Source organism: Salvelinus namaycush, chromosome 3 (genome assembly GCF_016432855.1).
Source record: "Salvelinus namaycush isolate Seneca chromosome 3, SaNama_1.0, whole genome shotgun sequence".
NCBI classification, from domain to species: Eukaryota; Metazoa; Chordata; class Actinopteri; order Salmoniformes; family Salmonidae; genus Salvelinus; species Salvelinus namaycush.
Window position 1 is genome coordinate 15837282 of NC_052309.1, and position 17488 is coordinate 15854769.

At 48.5% G+C, this 17488-nt stretch overlaps 1 protein-coding gene across 1 annotated transcript in view; it reads left to right on the plus strand.

Moving 5' to 3' along the window:
- LOC120044821 (netrin receptor UNC5C-like) overlaps positions 1-17488 on the plus strand; it is a 182812-nt gene that overhangs the window by 133327 nt on the left and 31997 nt on the right. The window contains exons 11-12 of the mRNA XM_038989492.1: positions 5920-6111; positions 8909-9268. Of these exons, the coding sequence (XP_038845420.1) occupies positions 5920-6111; positions 8909-9268 (552 nt within the window). The remainder of the gene's footprint in view (positions 1-5919; positions 6112-8908; positions 9269-17488) is intronic.

Consider the following 17488-nt stretch of genomic DNA (forward strand, 5'->3'; position numbering starts at 1 on the left):
CTGACTATCTGTTTTCACCCTGTCTGGCCCTCTTACCCTATAGGCTGGTCGTGCTATTTTACCCTGTTGGTGCTCATTGTCTCTAGGCTGCCAGCCTGCCACTGTCTTACGGCAGTCACCAGAGATCACATCTCAGACTGAGACACAGAGTACTGCAGAAATATTACACCTCTATGTCTCTCTCTCTCTCTCTCTCTCTCTCTCTTTGTCTCTCTCTCTCTGTCTCTTTATCTCTCGCTCTCTTTCTCTCTCTCGCTCGTTTTCTCTCTCTGTCTCTCTCTCTCTCCTGTCTCGCTTTTTCTCTCTCTCTCTCTCTCTCTCTCTCGCTCTCTCTCTCCTGGCACTCTCTCACCTGTCTCGCTCTTATATCTCTCTCTACCTTTCTCTTTCTCATTCTTTATAACTCTCCAGTCTTCACCTCTACGCAGAAAAATAAGTGTTCAATAATCCCTTTCATTTCCATTTCTTGTATTTTTCTCCCTTTCCGACAATTGCTCTTGTTCAAAGGGATGTATTAATCTAAGTCGTACATTTAAATACGCACACTTAGTAGGTTGCTGCCTTTATCATCAAAGCGTGGATAGGAGATTGTTCGACGAAGGGGATGTATGTTAAATAACTGCAGGGGAGCTTGGCAGAGGGAGCGCAGTGAAATTACATTTTCTGACTTTCATAATATGGCTCTGGCTGCTTTGAGTAGAGATTAGTGGCCTAACGTATGGATCTAAGGAGAATCTGCTGTTTTTAACTTGACGTCTATGTTAAGGCCTGCTAGACTTGGGGTGTACTGAGGGCCTCGTAGGGTGAGCTGATTGGGGTTGAAAATGCCTTCGTACTGCAATTATCACACAACATCTGGCAGTGGTCTGCAGTGCTATGCATACATTCATAAATCTTCAAGCAAAGTAACGTTATCTGTTATTGTAGTGTGGTGTGAATTAATCCTAGTGTTCTCATGGCTCAGTGCAGTTATGTCAAATACATAACCTTCCTAACTATTGATTTCTTAGTATTTTTTTTGTAATTTTTTGTACTTTTTACCCCTTTTACGCCACAATTTTGTGATATCCAATTGGTAGTTACAGTCTTGTCTCATCACTGCAACTCACGTACGGACTCGGGAAAGGCGACGGTCGAGAGCCATGCGTCCTACGAAACATGACCTTACCAACCCGCACTGCTTCTTGAAACACTGCTCGCTTAACCCGGAAGCCAGCCGCACCAATGTGTCGGAGGAAGCCAGCCGCACCAATGTGTCGGAGGAAGCCAGCCGCACCAATGTGTCGGAGGAAACACCGTACAACTGGCAACCGAAGTCAGCCTGCATGTGCCCGGCCTGCCACAAGGAGTCACTAGAGCCCGATGGGACAAGGACATCCCGGCCCGCCAAACCCTCCCCTAACCCGGACGACGCTGGGCCAATTGTGCACCGCCTCCCGGTTGCGGCCGGCTGTGACACAGCCTGGGATCGAACCCGCGTCTGTAATGTCGCCTCTAGCACTGCGATGCAGTGCCTTAAACCGCTGCTCTACTCGGGAGGCACCTAACCCTTGATTTCAATTGTGAATTGCCACATGAAGCTTAAGTGTTCCCCTTGAAATAGCGTAAGAGCAATTGTTCATTTATCGTCCTGTAGAGAAAGGCTCTGTGAGTTTTCTGTCTGATGTGAGGTCAGAGTGGGGGTCAGGACTACTCTTCTCCGGGGCAGGGCTGCGTTCAGCAGATTAAGGTGTTGGCTCACCATCATTACACTGTGTGTGTGTGTGAGGGTCAGTGGGCAGCACTGCTTGATCCTGACGCTGATTAGTGCCTTTTAACACAGAGCTTGTCTGAACAAACGGCCAACTGGCTGAGGATGATACTAAAACAGAGACAATACTCAACAGTAGACTGCATGATACAATGATACTGTAGATAACAGTGAAATCCTATATGCTATGACAGAAATGCATAGTGCACATAAATATCATGGCAAGAAAAAAAACCTACAGCACATGATTTCCATTTGCTGTACTTTTCCGTCCTCCCACACATCTCCTGTAGTCTAAGTACTCCCTCTTGCCCCCTCATCCTTCCTCCCCCATGTGAAATTAGAAGACACAGATTGAGTACCATCTGCATCACTTAAAGACAACAGGACGCAAATGGTCCAACGTTCACACCAGTTAGTAATTTATGGCTGTGGGGCTGGATCTGTGGTTAATACTGCCATCTACTGGTACACCATTGATCAACACCATTTGGAATAACTTGTTCAATCATAAGAAACCATCAATGGCCCTTTTCTCTGAGCCATTGTACAATGATGTTCTCTTTAGACTATAGGTAATGTATCAACTCTCATCTATTAGTGTTGATTTCTCCCTGATGACACATGGCTTGAAATCCTTTGTTCTTGTTACGTTTTTACTCAACCTGTCTTTACTCTCTCTTTCACTGTCTTTACTCTCTCTTTCACTGTCTTTACTCTCTCTTTCACTGTCTTTACTCTCTCTTTCACTGTCTTTACTCTCTCTTTCACTGTCTTTACTCTCTCTTTCACTGTCTTTACTCTCTCTATCACTGTCTTTACTCTCTCTTTCACTGTCTTTACTCTCTCTTTCACTGTCTTTACTCTCTCTCTCTCTCTCTCTCCTCTCTCCTCCACTGTCTTTACTCTCTCTCTCTCTCTCTCTCTCTCTCTCTCTCTCTCTCTCTCTCTCTCCTCTCTCCTTCACTGTCTGTACTCTCTCTCTCTCTCTCTCTCTCTCTCTCGCTCTCTCTCTCTCTCTCTCCTCTCTCCTCCACTGTCTTTACTCTCTCTCTCTCTCTCAATTTTTTCAATTCAATTCAATTCGCTTTATTGGCATGACGTAACAATGTACATATTGCCAAAGCTTATTTTGGATATTTATAATATAAAAACAAATATTTAAAAAAATGAGAATCAAAATTGTCAACGGGACAACAGTAACAACAATAACCAAGGGTCAAAATAACCATACATTCAACAATAACAATAAGCATACAGTAGAGTACATGTGCAGTTTGATTGGTCTGTCAGACACTGTCCCTCAACTTATGGCAGGCAGCAATGTAGTGCGCTGCCAACCCACAGCTCTCTGCGTCCTCCCCCAACAGGACGGCTAGCCTATCCTCATCAGAGAGGTCTTTGAAACCTTGAATAAGGGTTTCAAATTTGGAAAAATGACACTCTCTAATTGTTTTATATTTTTGACATTTTGTCAGGAAATGCAGCTCCGTCTCAGGTTCTGCTGTTGTGCAGTGGTTGCACAGCCTTTCCTCTACAGGGAGCCAGGTTTTCCTGTGTCTACCCTTCTCAATGGCAAGGCTGTGCTCACTGAGCCTGTACTTTGTCAAGGTTTTTCTAAGGTTTTGATCAGTAACCATGGTCAAATGGTCTCTCTCGTGGTCTCTCTCTCTCTCTCTCTCTCCTCCACTGTCTTTACTCTCTCTCTCTCTCTCTCTCTCCCCCCCCCCCCCCCTCTCTCTCTCTCTCTCTCTCTCTCTCTCTCTCTCTCTCTCTCTCTCTCCCCCCACTCTCTCTCTCTCTCTCTCTCTCTCTCTCTCTCTCTCACTCTCTCTCTCTCTCTCTCCCCCCCCCCTCTCTCTCTCTCTCTCTCTCTCCCCCCCTCTCTCTCTCTCTCTCTCCCCTCTCTCTCTCCTCTCTCCTCCACTGTCTTTACTCTCTCTCTCTCTCTCCCCCTCTCTCGCTCACTCACTCTCTCTCTCTCTCTCTCCCCCCTCTCTCTCTCTCTCTCTCTCTCTCTCCCCCTCCCTCTCTCTCTCTCTCCTCTCTTCTCCACTGTCTTTACTCTCTCTTTCACTGCTCTGTCTGTCTGTCTGTATTTCTGTCTCTCTCCTCTCTCCTCCACTGTCTTTCTCCCTCTCTGTCTCTCTCTCACACTCCCCCTCCCACACACACACTTTGCCAGTTGCGTTTAGACACCTGTAAAGAAGGCTCTATATTTCACTTGTCAGTTTCTTGACAGTGAAGGCCATTCTTCACAATTATCAACATAAGGCTTTGACACTGTTTCACTGTTTTCATCCATCTATAACTGTCCCACTTTAATTATGGTCATTACAGCCTGGGTTCTACACGCAGCCACTAGAACGAACAGAACCAAACTAGGCCTTAAAATCACTCATTCTCCAGCTGGAAAATGGACAGAAGAAGAAACGATCTGGGAGGGAAAGATGAAAGGAGACATGTGAAACGGGGGTTGTTTCTAGATCTTATCAGAAAAACGAAAGAACAAAGCCAGGGGCCGGGGGATGGGGAGAGACAGAGATAAAGGAATGTTAGTATATGTGGTCCATCAGGGACCTCTGTCATTTACAGCAGACTAATATACGTATATCTTTACGAAGTGGACATTTGATGCAGGCTAGTTCCAGGCTAATTCCAGGCAAGATCCAGGCTAGATCCAGGCTAGTTCCAGGCTACTACCAGGCTAGATCCAGGCTAGTTCCAGGCTAGATCCAGGCTAGTTCCAGGCTAGATCCAAGCTAGATCCAAGCTAGTTCCAGGCTAGATCCAGGCTAGATCCAGGCTAGATCCAGGCTAGATCCAGGCTAGATCCAGGCTAGTTCCAGGCTAGTTCCAGGCTAGTTTCATGCTAGATCCAGGCAAGTTCCAGGCTAGATTCAGGCTAATTCCAGGCTAGATACAGGCTAGTTCCAGGCTAGTTCCAGGATAGTTCCATCCTAGTTAATATCCTTGTTAGAACCTTCAAGCTTCACAGATGTGCCATTGGCCTGTACTGTTCCTGTACTGTAGTAACCTTTGAGCTAATGGTAATGCATACCCAGGTACGGGGAATGCTTTTATGCATGTCATACAATACCCCCTCCTCCCTTTCCTTGCTCTCTCTCTTTCTCCCTTTCTCTCACACTACCTTCCCCCTTCCTTCCTCCCTATCTCTCTCTCTCTCTCTCTCTCTCTCTCTCTCACACTCTCTCTGGCTCTCTATCTTTCTCTCGCTCTTTTTCTCTGGCTCGCTCTCTCTCTCTGTCTTTCTTTCTCTCTCCCGCTCTCTCTCTCACACACACTATCTTCCCCCTCATGCTCTCTGGCTCTCTCTCTCTCTCTCTCTCTCTCTCTCTCTCTCTCTCTCTCTCTCTCTCTCTCTCTCTCTCTCTCTCGCTCGCTCTCTCTCTGGCTCTCTATCTTTCTCTCACTCTTTCTGTCTGTCTTTCCCTCTCTCTCTCTCTCTCTCTCGCTCTCTCTCTGTCTTTCTCTCTCTCTCCCTCTCTCTCTCTCACACACATTATCTTCCCCCTCTCTCTCTCTGGCTCGCTATCTCTGTCTGCCTTTCTCTCTCTCTGGCTCTCTCTCTCTGTCTCTCTCTCTCTCTTGCTAACTGTCTCTCTCTCTCTCTGTGTAATGTCATCTGACAGTGCCACTAATCTGCCCTTCTATTCAACTCTAAACTCCTGGCACATTAAACTCTCATTATCGGGACATTGGACCAGCCCAACATTACAGTAGCTTAGTTACAGTACAGGTTTGACATTTCACTGTCCTTGAACATTCCAATATATCAAATTCAACCTTTGTGTTATGATATACCTTAATATATCAATAATGACATGGTCATGCACAGTGCATAAACTTCAACAACACCCACACGTCTTTTTATAGAAGTGTGTATGATGCAAAGGTGGAATTCTACATAGGAGACCAGAATTAATTCATAATAATGTGGATTAGTGTCTGACGTTATTAAATACTCAATCTATAAGCAAGATATTGTGCTCCTGATACTGTCTTAGTTAGGACTGATAACACCACTGCCTATCACATGTGATTAATGGAGTTAATATGTTTGATTACATATCTAAATCAACTTTCCCGCAGAGAGCTTTGAGCACTCTTTCAAAGTCAAATCTCTCTCTCTCCTTCTCTCCCCCCAGCTGCCCCCAGTACAGATGATGTGGCACTGTACGTAGGCGTCGTCATCGCTGTGATCATGTGTCTGGTCATCTCCGTCATTGTGGCGCTGTTCGTCTACAGGAAGCACCATCGCGACTTTGACTCTGATATCATAGACACCTCGGCCCTCAACGGGGGTTTCCAGCCCGTCAACATCAAGACGGCTCGAACAGGTGGGTCGGAGGTGTGTCTGTGTCTGTGTGTCTGTGAGTGTGTGTGTGTTTATGTGTGTTTATGTGTGTGTGAGGGGTGTCTTTTTGTATCAGAATAACAGGTGATAAATAGCTGTTACACAACCTCCCTATCTATCTGTATTTTCAAGTGTAATTCAATTTGGGCAGGAGAGGATTGGTTTATATAGCAGCCTAAACCTGGCTGATAGAAAGAGAGAGATAAAAATAGAGTCCAAGAAAGACATTAGTCCACACTACAGGTGCTGTGTTTACCCCTCTGTGCCTTGGTGTCATCCCTCATCTACAGAGGCCTAACCCCAGCCAGACAGGTAAAAACACTGCATGTTGACAACGACACGTCGATAAACAATGTTGATATAGAATCTAAATAGGCTCACAATTCAAACGCACCACTAGCTATTTACCATACTGACTGTATATACATGTTTACCATTTCTCTTACACTGTGTATGGTAGAGAAGATGAGGAGAAGATGAGGAGGAGGTGTATGAGGACCCAGAGTGTGACTGTTACTGTCCCCACCCCGCCCACTCAGCACAAATCATCACTATTCATGTGTGTACCTGTTAGGTAAACTGCTATATAATGAAGCCATCTGTTCCTTATGAAACACTGTGCTGCAGAGCGATAGTTAAGGTTGGAGCACTGAGTAACAGGACTCTTCACACTGTTTATGTGTAGAGTTGTAGAGTAAACAAATAACTCAATACAGTTTAGTAGAGTTTAAGCAGGACATAGCCGACACCAGCCATGTCAACCTACAAAAAAAGCTACCTAAAAGCAAAAAAAAAAAGATGGCCTTAAGAACTCATCTAAAGCCTATTAACAGCTCAATACTGACTGGTCCTGATGGTGTATTGGTCGAGTTTGATTGAACTGCACCTCTACTTAGCTTCTTATGGCTGCAAGCCCGAGGTCGGTACACCTATGACAACATCCAGCTCAAAGTGCAGGGCGTGAAATTCAAAAAAATATTTTTTTTAAATATTTAACTTTCACACATTAACAAGTCCAATACAGCATATGAAAGGTACACATCTTGTGAATCAAGCCAACATGTCCGATTTTTAAAATGTTTTACAGGGAAGACAAAATATGTAAATCTATTAGCTAACCACGTTAGCAAAAGACACCACTTTTCTAACTCCATCAGTTTCTTACTCCATCAGGTGCTATCACAAATTCGACCAAATAAAGATATAAATAGCCACTAACCAAGAAAAAACTTCATCAGATGCCAGTCTGATAACATATTTATTGTATAGCATAGGTTTTGTTAGAAAAATGTGCATATTTCAGGTATAAATCATAGTTTGCCATTGCAGCCACCATCACAAATCTCACCAAAGCGACTAGAATTACTACAGAGAGCAACGTGTATTACCAATTTACTCATCATAAAACATTTCTTAAAAATAGACAGCGCATAGCAATGGAAAGACACAGATCTTGTGAATTCAGACAACATTTCAGATTTTCTAAGTGTTTTACAGCGAAAACACAATAAATCGTTATATTAGCATACCACATGTGCAAACGTTACCCGAGCATTGATTCAAGCCAAAGAGAGCGATAACGTTATCATCGCCAAAATATATTAATTTTTTCACTAACCTTCTCAGAATTCTTCCGATGACACTCCTGTAACATCATATTACAACATACATATAGAGTTTGTTCGAAAATGTGCATATTTAGCCACAAAAAAACGTGGTTTTACAATGAGAATAGTAGCAAAACTGGCCTGAAAATGTCGGGCGCCATCTTTGACAGTGATCTTGTCTAATGAATAACTATTCATAAACTTGACTAAAAAAATATAAGTTGGACTGCTATCGAAAGACAAATTAGTTCTTAATGCAATCGCTGAATTACATTTCTAAAATTATCCTTACTGTGCAATACAGGGTTCGCCAAGCGAAGCTATACCAAAAAAAATGGCGGAATATGCGTTTAACATTTTTCTACAGAACAACGATTTATCATCTTAAATATTTCTTACTATGAGCTGATCTTCCATCAGAATCTTGGGCAATGTATCCTTTCTCGGGTCTAATCGTCTTTTGGTCGAAAGATGTCCTCTTGTCCGTCGAAATGGCCACTAACGTTCGACCGGTACTGGAAACGTGCCCAGCGCTTCAAAGTGAATCACAAAGAAATGCCTCAAAATCGCACTAAACGGATATAAATTGCTATAAAACGGTTTAAATTAACTACCTTATGATGTTTTTAACACCTATAACGAGTAAAAACATGACCGGCGATTTAGAAGTGGCTAAACCAAAGCTTGGAAAGAGAGCCAGTCCGACGTCCATCGTGCGTCAGGCGCAGGAAAAAAAGAAAGCTACTTCCGCCTTGTGCTCTTTTATACAGGCCCTGATTGCGCAATCGACTCCATTCAAATTGTCACCTCTTACTGACATCTAGAGGAAGGCGTAGGCAGTGTTTGTATCCTCATAGCATTTACAGGGACCTTAAAACTGACCTGGGACCAGGGGCCAAGATTTCTGAAATCTCACTCCCTGTCAGGAAAAGTGCTGTAGAATGAGTTCTGTTTCACTCAGAGACATAATTCCAACGGTTATAGAAACTAGAGAGTGTTTTCTATCCAATAATAATAATAATATGCATATTGTACGAGCAAGAATTGAGTACGAGGCCGTTTGAAATGGGCACCTTTAATCAGAGCTACTCAATACTGCCCCTGCAGCCATAAAAAGTTAAACGATACAGTAGTCTTACCACTGACATCACCATTGTCCTCTCCTGTCCCCAGCTGACCTTCTGACAACACCCCCTGACCTGACCTCTGCTGCGGCCATGTACCGCGGTCCGGTCTACGCCCTCCATGACGTCGCAGACAAGATTCCCATGACCAACTCCCCCCTCTTGGACCCCCTGCCCAACCTGAAGATCAAGGTGTACAACTCCTCTGGTCTGGTAACCCCTTCAGAGGACCTGTCTGAATTCTCCTCCAAGCTGTCCCCTAAGCTGCCCCACTGCCTGCTGGATGGGGACACCATGGGGAGGAGGACCCAGACCCAGACCCTGCTCCGTACCGGCACCAGGGACCCCTCCTGTACCGCTCTGGGCTCCTTCAACTCCATGGGTGGACACCTCATTGTCCCCAACTCAGGTATGGGTCTTTATGGTACAGTCTCAAAGTAATTGGTCTATAGTATTTTTAAATTTGTTATTTTACCACCTTTTTCTCCCCAATTTTGATCTTGTCTCATCGCTGCAACTTCCCAACGGGCTCGGGAGACCAAGGTCGAGTCATGTGTCCTCCGCAACATGACACGCCAAATCACGCTTCTTAACACCCGCCCTCTTAATCTGGAAACCAGCCTCACCAATCTGTCAGAGGAAACACTGTTCACCTGGCGACAGAGGTCAGCCTGCAGGCGCCCGGCCCGCCACAAGGAGTTGCTAGAGCGCGATGAGCCAAGTTAAGCCCCCCCGGCCAAACTCCCGATCACGGCCGGTTGTGATACAGCCCGGGACTGACCATCCATAATATCACAATTATAGTTTTAAGCATGTTTTGAGGCTATACAGTGTTTGTTTACATTTACATTATTTAGAAACATTGGAGTTAAACAAGCTTATATTTTGGGTTTTGATGAGGTACAACAGTTGAACCAATGTCACGCCCTGACCATAGAGAGCTTTTTATTCTCTATGTTGGTGAGGTCGGGGTGTGACTAGGGTGGGTTATCTAGGTGAATATATATATCTATGTTGTGATTCCCAATCAGAGGCAGCTGTTTATCGTTGTCTCTGATTGGGGATCATATTTAGGCAGCCGTTTCCCCATTGTGCTTTGTGGGATCTTGACTATGTATAGTTGCCTGCGAGCACTATCGTAGCCTCATGTTTCGTTTTGCGATTTATTGTTTTCTTTGAGTTTCACTTTTAAAAAAAGAGGATGAAACCATACCACGCTGCATCTTGGTCCACTCATTATAACGATTGTGACAGAAGATCACACCAACAACGGACCAAGCAGCGTGCCCAGGAGAAGCAGGGATCCTGGGCCTGGGAGGAAAGCCAGGAGTGGAGAACATCCTGGACGTGGGATGAGATTATGGCAGGAGACAGAAGCCTGCCATAGAAGCAGGCGGAAGCAGCGAGGGAGCAACAACGACGACACCGGGGTTCTTGGCCATGACGGAAGCCCGAGATGCAGCCTCAAAACCAATTTTTGGGGGAACACGGGGTGGTTGGCGGAGCCAGGGTTTGAACCACAGCCAACTCCCCGTACTCACCGTGGGGAGCGTGTAACCGGTCAGGACCATGTTTTGCGGTGATACGCGCTGTGTCTCCAGTGCGCACTCAAGCCCAGTGCGTCCTGTGCCAGTTTCCTGCACTTGCCGTGCGAAGGTGGTCATTTGTCCAGGACGTGTTGTGCCAGCTCTACGCTCCAGACCTCCAGTGCGTCTCCACAGTTCAGTACGTCCTGTGCCTCCTCCCCGCACTCGCCCTGAGGTGCGTGTCACCATCCCGGTGCCACCTGTACCGGTCCCACGCATCAGGCCTCCAGTGCGCCTCCACAGTCCAGTACGTCCTGTGCCTCCTCCCCGCACTCACCCTGAGGTGCGTGTCACCAGCCCGGTGCCACCTGTACCGGCCCCACGCATCAGACCTCCAGTGCGCCTCCACAGTCCAGTACGTTCTGTGCCTCCTCCCCGCACTCGCCCTGAGGTGCGTGTCACCAGCCCGGTGCCACCTGTACCGGCCCCACGCATCAGGCCTCCAGTACGCCTCCACAGTCCAGAGCTTCCGGCGACAGTTCCCAGTCCAAAGCTTCCGGCGACAGTTCCCAGTCCAGAGCTTCCGGCGACAGTTCCCAGTCCAGAGCTTCCGGCGACTGTTCCCAGCCCAGAGCTTCCGGCGACAGTTCCTAGTCCGGAACCTCCGGCGACGGTCCACAGTCCGGAACCTCCAACGACGGTCCACAGTCCAGAACCTCCTGAGACGGTCCACAGTCCGGAACCTCCTGAGACGGTCCACAGTCCGGAACCTCCTGAGACGGTCCCCAGTCCGGAACCTCCTGAGACGGTCCCCAGTCCGGAACCTCCTGAGACGGTCCACAGACCGGAACCTCCTGAGACGGTCCGCAGTCCGGAACCTCCTGAGACGGTCCGCAGTCCAGAGTCTCCAGCGACGGTCCGCAGTCCACAGTCTCCAGCGACGGTCTGCAGGCCAGAGCCTCCAGCGACGGTCGGCAGTCCAGAGCCTCCAGCGACGGTCGGCAGTTCAGAGCTTCCAGTGACGGTCGGCAGTCCAGAGCCTCCAGCGACGGTCTGCAGTCCAGAGCCTCCTGCGAGGGTTCCCAGTCCAGAGCCTCCTGCAAGGGTTCCTAGTCCGGAGCCTCCGGCGACGATCCACGGTCCGGAGTCACCGGCGACGATTTACGGCCCGGAGTCCCTGGCGACGATCCACGGTCCGGAGTCCCCGGCGACGATCCACGGTCCGAAGCATCCGGCGACGACCCACGGTCCGGTTCCTCCGGCGACGAGCCACGGTCCCGTTCCTCCGGCGATGATCCACGGTCCGGAACTTCCGGCCACGATCCCCGCACCAAAGCCGCCACTGAAGATGACATATCCGCGAGCGGAGTGGGTACTTCGCCCCGCACCGGAGCCGCCCCCGACGGTAGATGCCCACCCGGACCCTCCCCTATTGAGTCAGGTTTTGCGGCCAGAGTCCGCACCTTTGGGGGGGGGGTACTGTCACGCCCTGACCATAGAGAGCTTTTTATTCTCTATGTTGGTTAGGTCGGGGTGTGACTAGGGTGGGTTATCTAGGTGAATATATATATATGTTGGCCTGGTATGGTTCCCAATCAGAGGCAGCTGTTTATCGTTGTCTCTGATTGGGGATCATATTTAGGCAGCCATTTCCCCATTGTGCTTTGTGGGATCTTGACTATGTAGTTGCCTGCGAGCTGCCTGCGAGCACTATAGTAGCTTCACGTTTCGTTTTGCGATTTATTGTTTTCTTTGAGTTTCACTTCAAAATAAAGAGGATGGAACCATACCACGCTGCATCTTGCATCATCATCGTGACAACCAATCTCTTGGGGCCTTTATAAGTAATGTTCTTCAAGAATCAATGGGTATATACAGTATCATCGATTTATAAGTCCAAAAATATGGTATTTGGTATTTTATTAGGATCCCCATTAGCTGTTCCAAGAGCAGCAGCTACTCTTCTTGGGGTCCACACAAAGCATGAAACATAATACAGAATGACATAATACAGAACATCATTAGACAAGAATCAAATCAAATCAAGTTTATTTTATATAGCCCTTCGTACATCAGCTAATATCTCGAAGTGCTGTACAGAAACCCAGCCTAAAACCCCAAACAGCAAGCAATGCAGGTGTAGAAGCACGGCGGCTAGGAAAAACTCCCTAGAAAGGCCAAAACCTAGGAAGAAACCTAGAGAGGAACCAGGCTATGAGGGGTGGCCAGTCCTCTTCTGGCTGTGCCGGGTGGAGATTATAACAGAACATGGCCAAGATGTTCAAATGTTCATAAATGACCAGCATGGTCAAATAATAATCAGGAGTAAATGTCAGTTGGCTTTTCATAGCCGATCATTAAGAGTATCTCCACTGCTCCTGCGGTCTCTAGAGAGTTGAAAACAGCAGGTCTGGGACAGGTAGCACGTCCGGTGGACAGGTCAGGGTTCCATAGCCGCAGGCAGAACAGTTGAAACTGGAACAGCTCCAAGACAGAACTACATACATTTAAAAATTTGTTCTGGATTTGGGGACTGTGAAAAGACCCCTGGTGGCATGTCTGGTGGGGTAGTGTGTGTGTCAGAGCTGTGTGTAAGTTGACTATGCAAACAATTTAGGATTTCCAACACATTAATGTTTCTTACAAAAATAAGAAGTGATGCAGTCAGTCTCTCCTCAACTCTTAGCCAAGAGAGACTGGCATGCATAGTATTTATATCAGCCCTCTGATTACAATGAAGAGCAAAACATGCCGTTGTGTTCTAGAGCCTGCAGAACTTGCTTTTTGGAGTGTGGTGTCAAAAAAGCAGAGCATCTCTTTATTACGGACAGACCTCTCCCCATCTTTACAACCATTAAATCTATATGTTTTGACCATGACAGTTTATAATCTAAGGTAACACCAAGTAATTTAGTCTCCTCAACTTGTTCAACAGCCACACCATTCATTACCAGATTCAGCTGAGGTCTAGAACTTAAGGAATGATTTGTACCAAATACAATGCTCTTAGTTTAAGAGATGTTCAGGACCAGTTTATTACTGCCCACCCATTCCAAAACAAACTTAACTCTTTGTTAAGGGTATCAGTGACTTTATTAGCTGTGGTTGCTGATGCGTATATGGTTGAATCATCAGCATACATGGACACACATGCTTTGTTTATTGCCAGGGGCAGGTAATTGGTAAAAATAGAAAAGAGTAGAGGGTCTAGAGAGCTGCCCTGCGATACACCACACTTTACATGTTTGACATTAGAGAAGCTTCCATTAAAGAAAACCCTTTGAGTTCTATTAGATAGATAGCTCTGAATCCATGATATGGCATAGGTTGAAAAGCCATAACACATAAGTTATGGTCAATAATTGTCACGATCGTCTTGATTAGAGAGAGAGGACCAAGGCGCAGCGTGTGAAAAATACATCTTCTCTTTATTTAGAAGAAGAAAAATGAAACAAAAACAAAATGACGAACGTGAAGCTAATAACGACTAAGTGCAAACATGCAACAGACTAGACATAGACAATTACCCACAAACACCTAAAGCCTATGGCTGCCTTAAATATGGCTCCCAATCAGAGACAACAATAAACAGCTGTCTCTGATTGAGAACCAAATCAGGCAACCATAGACTTTCCTAAACACCTACACTGAACACTACCCCATACATACTAAAAACCCCTTAAACAATACACACACCCTAAACTAGACAAAACACACAAAGACAACCCACCCCAACTCACGCCCTGACCAACTAAATAAATAAAAGAAAAAGGAACAATAGGTCAGGAACGTGACATAACCCCCCCCCTTAAGGTGCGAACTCCGGGCGCACCAGCATAAAGTCTAGGGGAGGGTCTGGGTGGGCGTCTGTCCACGGTGGCGGCTCTGGCACTGGTCGTGGTCCCCACCCCACCATAGTCACTACCCGCTTTCGTAGCCTCCTCCAAATGGCCACCCTCCACATTAACCCCACTGGACTAAGGGGCAGCACCGGACTAAGGGGCAGCACCGGACTAAGGGGCAGCACCGGACTAAGGGGCAGCACCGGACTAAGGGGCAGCACCGGACTAAGGGGCAGCACCGGACTGAATGGCAGCACCGGACTGAATGGCAGCACCGGACTGAATGGCAGCACCGGACTGAATGGCAGCACCGGACTGAATGGCAGCACCGGACTGAATGTCAGCACCGGACTGAATGTCAGCACCGGACTGAATGGCGGATCCTGGCTGGCTGGCTCTGGCGGATCCTGGCTGGCTGGCGGATCCTGGCTGGCTGGACGGCTCTGGCGGATCCTGGCTGGACGGCTCTGGCGGATCCTGGCTGGACGGCTCATGGCTGGCTGACGGATCTGGCTGCTCATGGCTGGCTGACGGATCTGGCTGCTCATGGCTGGCTGACGGATCTGGCTGCTCATGGCTGGCTGACGGATCTGGCTGCTCATGGCTGGCTGACGGATCTGGCTGCTCATGGCTGGCTGACGGATCTGGCTGCTCATGGCTGGCGGAAGGCTCTGGCTGATCCTGTCTGGCGGAAGGCTCTGGCTGATCCTGTCTGGCGGAAGGCTCTGGCGGCTCCTGTCTGGCGGAAGGCTCTGGCGGCTCCTGTCTGGCGGAAGGCTCTAGCGGCTCCTGTCTGGCGGAAGGCTCTAGCGGCTCCTGTCTGGCGGAAGGCTCTAGCGGCTCCTGTCTGGCGGAAGGCTCTAGCGGCTCCTGTCTGGCGGAAGGCTCTAGCGGCTCCTGTCTGGCGGACGGCTCTGAAGGCTCATGGCAGACGGGCGGCTTTGCAGGCTCATGGCAGACGGGCGGCTTTGAATACTCAGTACAGACGGGCAGTTCATGCGGCGCTTGGCAGACGGACAGTTCAGACGGCGTTGGGCAGACGGGCAGTTCAGGCGCCGTTGGGCAGACGGGCAGTTCAGGCGCCGTTGGGCAGACGGGCAGTTCAGGCGCCGTTGGGCAGACGGGCAGTTCAGGCGCCGTTGGGCAGACGGGCAGTTCAGGCGCCGTTGGGCAGACGGGCAGTTCAGGCGCCGTTGGGCAGACGGGCAGTTCAGGCGCCGTTGGGCAGACGGGCAGTTCAGGCGCCGTTGGGCAGACGGCAGACTCTGGCCGGCTGAGACGCACTGTAGGCCTGGTGCGTGGTGCCGGAACTGGAGGTACCGGGCTGAGGACACGCATCTCAGGGCTAGTGCGGGGAGAAGGAACAGGGCATGCTGGACCCTGGGGACGCACATTAGGCCTAGTGCGTGGTGCCGGAACTGGTGGTACCGGGCTGAGGACACCCATCTCAGGGCTAGTGCGGGGAGCAGCAACAGGACGCACAGGACTCTGGGGACACACAGGAGGCTTGGTGCGTGGTGTAGGCACTGGTGGTAAAGGGCTGGAGACACGCACCATAGAGCTAGTGCGTGGAGGAGGCACAGGGCTCTGAAGACGCACAGGAAGCCTGGTGCGTGGTGTAGGCACTGGTGGTACTGGGCTGGAGCGGGGAGGTGGCGCCGGAAATACCGGACCGTGCAGGCGTACTGGCTCCCTTGAGCACTGAGCCTGTCCAACCTTACCTGGTTGTATGCTCCCCGTCGCCCGACCAGTGCGGGGAGGTGGAATAACCCGCACCGGGCTATGTAGGCGAACCGGGGACACCATGCGTAAGGCTGGTGCCATGTAAGCCGGCCCGAGGAGACGCACTGGTGGCCAGATGCGTTGGGCCGGCTTCATGACATCCGGCTCAACGCTCAATCTAGCCCGGCCGATACGTGGAGCTGGAATGTACCGAACCGGGCTATGCACGCGTACAGGAGACACCATGCGCTCTACTGCGTAACACGGTGTCTGCCCGTACTCTCGCTCTCCACGGTAAGTACAGGGAGTAGGCGCAGGTCTCCTACCTGACTTCGCCACACTCCCTTTAAGGCCCCCCCCCAAGAAATTTTTGGGTTGTACTCACGGGCTTCCAGCCTTGCTTCCGTGCTGCCTCCTCATATCGCCTCCTCTCGGCTTTAGCTGCCTCCAGCTCTTCACGAGGGAGGCGATATTCTCCCGGTTGTGCCCAAGGCCCCTTTCCATCCAGTATCTCCTCCCATGTCCATAAATCCTGTGTAGGTGGGTCCTGTTGCCGCTTGACACACCGCTTGGTCCTAGATTGGTGGGTAATTCTGTCACGATCGTCTTGATTAGAGAGAGAGGACCAAGGCGCAGCGTGTGAAAAATACATCTTCTCTTTATTTAGAAGAAGAAAAACGAAACAAAACAAAATGACGAACGTGAAGCTAATAACGACTAAGTGCAAACATTCAACATAGACTAGACATAGACAATTACCCGCAAACACCTAAAGCCTATGGCTGCCTTAAATATGGCTCCCAATCAGAGACAACAATAAACAGCTGTCTCTGATGGAGAACCAAATCAGGCAACCATAGACTTTCCTAAACACCTACACTGAACACTACCCCATACATACTAAAAACCCCTTAAACAATACACACACCCTAAACTAGACAAAACACACAAAGACAACCCACCCCAACTCACGCCCTGACCAACTAAATAAATAAAAGAAAAAGGAACAATAGGTCAGGAACGTGACAATAATATCAAAGGCTCCACAGAAATCTAATAGTACTGCTCCCACAATCTTCTTATTATCAATTTCTTTCAACCAATCATCAGTCAGTTGTGTCAGTGCAGTACATGTTGAGTGCCCTTCTCTATAAGCACTCTGAAAGTCTGTTGTTAATTTGTTTAATTTGTTTGGCCAAACACAATTTTTTGCTAAGAGCTGTCAGCAAGCTTATACAGTATGTCTGCTGTTAGAACCAGGAAAGGCCACTACCACTCTTGGGTATTTATTTATTTATTTAAACTTTATTTAACTAGACAAGTCAGTTAAGAACACATTTTTATTTACAATGACGGCCTTCCCCGGCCAAACCCGGACGACGCTGGGACTCTCAATCCTGGCCGGATGTGATACAGCCTGGATTCAAACCATGGACTGTAGTGACGCCTCGTGCACTGAGATGCAATGCCTTAGACCGCTGCGCCACTCGGGTAGCGGAATGACTTTGGCTTCCCTCCAGGTCTGAGGAGCAACACTTT